This window comes from Lepus europaeus, chromosome 5, assembly GCF_033115175.1.
Source record: "Lepus europaeus isolate LE1 chromosome 5, mLepTim1.pri, whole genome shotgun sequence".
Lineage (NCBI taxonomy): Eukaryota > Metazoa > Chordata > Mammalia > Lagomorpha > Leporidae > Lepus > Lepus europaeus.
This window is the reverse complement of record NC_084831.1, coordinates 49,960,002-49,962,698: the sequence shown is the minus strand read 5'-3', so window position 1 is coordinate 49,962,698 and position 2,697 is coordinate 49,960,002. Positions and strand designations below refer to the sequence as shown.

Genomic DNA, 2,697 nt, shown 5'->3' with positions numbered 1-2,697 from the left:
CCATTACACGCACAAACATCACGCGCCTGTGGCTGGGAGAAACTAGTGTTCGACAGAACTTCATCACACTGCACACCAGGAAACCTGGGTTTCAGCTGCGATCTGGTGACAGAACTGCCTTACCTCCCCTCCTCCCCCCACCCCCGGCTTTTCTTGATTCTACTGTTTCCATATTTTCCAGTCTTCATGGTTTGCTAACATAGGTAGGGTACCAAGGACCCCTGCCCAGGGATTTGAGAAAATTGATTTGCGCCGCGGGACTACGGGTCTCCTAGCCTCATCTGTGTGACCTGTGAAATGGGTCCAGCCGCGTCAGGACTGTGGTGAGGATACAGTCTGGGGAAGGAAAACTGTACAAATGCGTGCTATAGGCAGACACGGGGGAAGGAAAGAGGGAGTGGAAAGAGCTGAGGAAGCGATAAGGATGGGGACAGGGAGCGAGGAAAGAGAGGGAGTGGGCTGGAGCAGGAGAATCCCCGCCCTGGGAAGCAGAAAGGACGCCCGCGCAGCGCAGCCAGAGGCGGCGCCGAGGGCGGCTCCCGGAGGACGGGCTCCAGTCCCCGCCGCCCGCAGGTGAGTATCGGTCTTCCCCTCCCCCACCCCGGCTTTCGGTCTTGGGGAGGCGGGAGCACCTTCTCCGGCTCTGATCCTATCGCTGGCGGCGCAGGGCTGCCTGGGCCTTCCGTGGGACGGGGAGGGGGGGAGGCGGGATGTGTCACCCAAATACCAGCGGGCGAGTCGCGGCGGAACCCGCCGGGCAGGTCGGGCCGAGTATAAGAGGGACAGAGAGCCGCCGGGCGGCAGAAGTCCGCGGACAGTGCCAGGTGCCGCAGCTCCGCTGAGTCCCGCCGCCCCGTCCGCGCTCCTCCACCCCACCATGGCCCGGGGTCCGGGCCTCCCGCCGCCGCCACCGCGGCCGTTACCGCTGCTGCTGCTGCTGCTGCTACTGCACCTGGCGGCGGTGACCCGCCCCGCGGCCGCGCAGGACAACTGCACGTGCCCCACCAACAAGATGACCGTGTGCGGCCCCGACGGACCGGGTGGCCGCTGCCAGTGCCGCGCGCTCGGCTCGGGCGCCGTGGTCGACTGCACCACGCTCACCTCCAAGTGCCTGCTGCTCAAGGCGCGCATGAGCAGCACCAAGAGCGGCCGCGGGCTGGTTCGGCCGAGCGAGCACGCGATCGTGGACAACGACGGCCTCTACGACCCCGACTGCGACCAGGAGGGCCGCTTCAAGGCGCGCCAGTGCAACCAGACGTCGGTGTGCTGGTGCGTGAACTCCGTGGGCGTGCGCCGCACCGACAAGGGCGACCAGAGCCTGCGATGCGACGAGCTGGTGCGCACCCACCACATCCTCATCGACCTGCGCCACCGCCCGGCCGCGCGCGCCTTCAACCACTCGGAGCTGGACACCGCCCTGCGGCGCCTCTTCCGCGACCGCTACCGGCTGCAGCCGCGCTTCGTGGCGGCCGTGCACTACGAGGAGCCCATCATCCAGATCGAGCTGCGGCAGAACTCCTCGCAGAAGGCCCCCGGCGACGTGGACATCGCCGACGCCGCCTACTACTTCGAGAGGGACATCAAGGGCGAGTCGCTGTTCGCTGGCAGCGGCGACATGGACGTGCGTGTGCGCGGCGAGCCCCTGCACGTGGAGCGCACGCTCATCTACTACCTGGACGAGCAGCCGCCCCAGTTTTCCATGAAGCGCCTCACCCCCGGTCTCGTCGCCGTCATCGTGGTGGTGGCGCTGGCCGTCGTCGCTGGCGTGGTCGTCCTGGTGGTCAGCAACCGCAGGAAGGCGGGGAAGTACAAGAAGGTGGAGGCCAAGGAGCTGGGGGAGTTGAGAAATGCGCCGAGCCAGTAGGCACTTGGCGGGCCTGGGGGGTGCGGGGGTGTGGGCGTCGACCCTAAGCAGAGGCTGAGACCCGGTCCAAGGGAGACATCTCTCTGTCCCCCCACCCCCTGCCGCCGCGTCCACTCTCCACCTCCTCCCGGGGTCACCCGCCTGCTGACTTCTCTCTGGAAGGAAGCATTTCTAAACTTCCTTCCTTTTTGGTCCAACACTGAGAATGGCTCCGCGGTCGGTGTGGGAAGCCAAGTGCCTGCCAGGGACAGAATCCACCACGAAGGCTGAAGTGGGCTTAGATGGGAAGCGGCGCTTTTTACTGTTCTGGGGCTTGAGCTAGCCAATGAGCTCCACTTGTGTGGCTTCCCGGAGGAGTTTGTTAATTGGGCCTGCGAGGTGTTCTGTACCGCGGTTGGTGGGACCGACCACAGCTCCGTCGCCAAGACGAAGCCCATTTTCGCTCCTGAGCGCGCCCTAGATGCCATTGAGGGCAACCCCCTGCCCCAGAAACTCAGTGTCTGGTCTTCAGCTCGCCCGGAGGGCAGCTCCTGTTAATTGTGTTTCCTTTTGTAAAATGTTTGTACATAGATTGTCTTTAATAATGCTGCTGTGATTTTTTAAAAAAAATAAATAAAAACAAATTGAATAAAATACCAAAAAGGTCCAAACTACAAGGTAGAATTTGTGAAACCTCCCTCCAGATTTATATAACTTTGCCTCTAATTTCCTGGGTCTCGGATGTGTGTATATATATATAAATTATATAAATCTCAGATTCTAACACTATTAGGCAGGTGCTTCCTGGGCTATCTTGAGCTGGCCACTGTACCTGCTCTTCCTTCTGTATAAGA

General features: G+C 61.8%; 1 protein-coding gene across 1 annotated transcript; it reads left to right on the top strand.

Annotated features, from left to right (window-relative positions):
- Positions 1-877: 877 nt before the first annotated feature.
- Positions 878-2,501, top strand: TACSTD2 (tumor associated calcium signal transducer 2). Its single transcript, XM_062193365.1, has one exon. The coding sequence runs from the start codon at positions 878-880 to the stop codon at positions 1,862-1,864; it is 987 nt and encodes a 328-aa protein (XP_062049349.1). The 3' UTR covers positions 1,865-2,501.
- Positions 2,502-2,697: the final 196 nt, after the last annotated feature.

Excerpts from the sequence above, each read along its gene's own strand:
- TACSTD2 (XM_062193365.1), top strand. The coding sequence starts at position 878 with ATGGCCCGGGGTCCGGGCCTCCCGCCGCCGCCACCGCGGCCGTTACCG.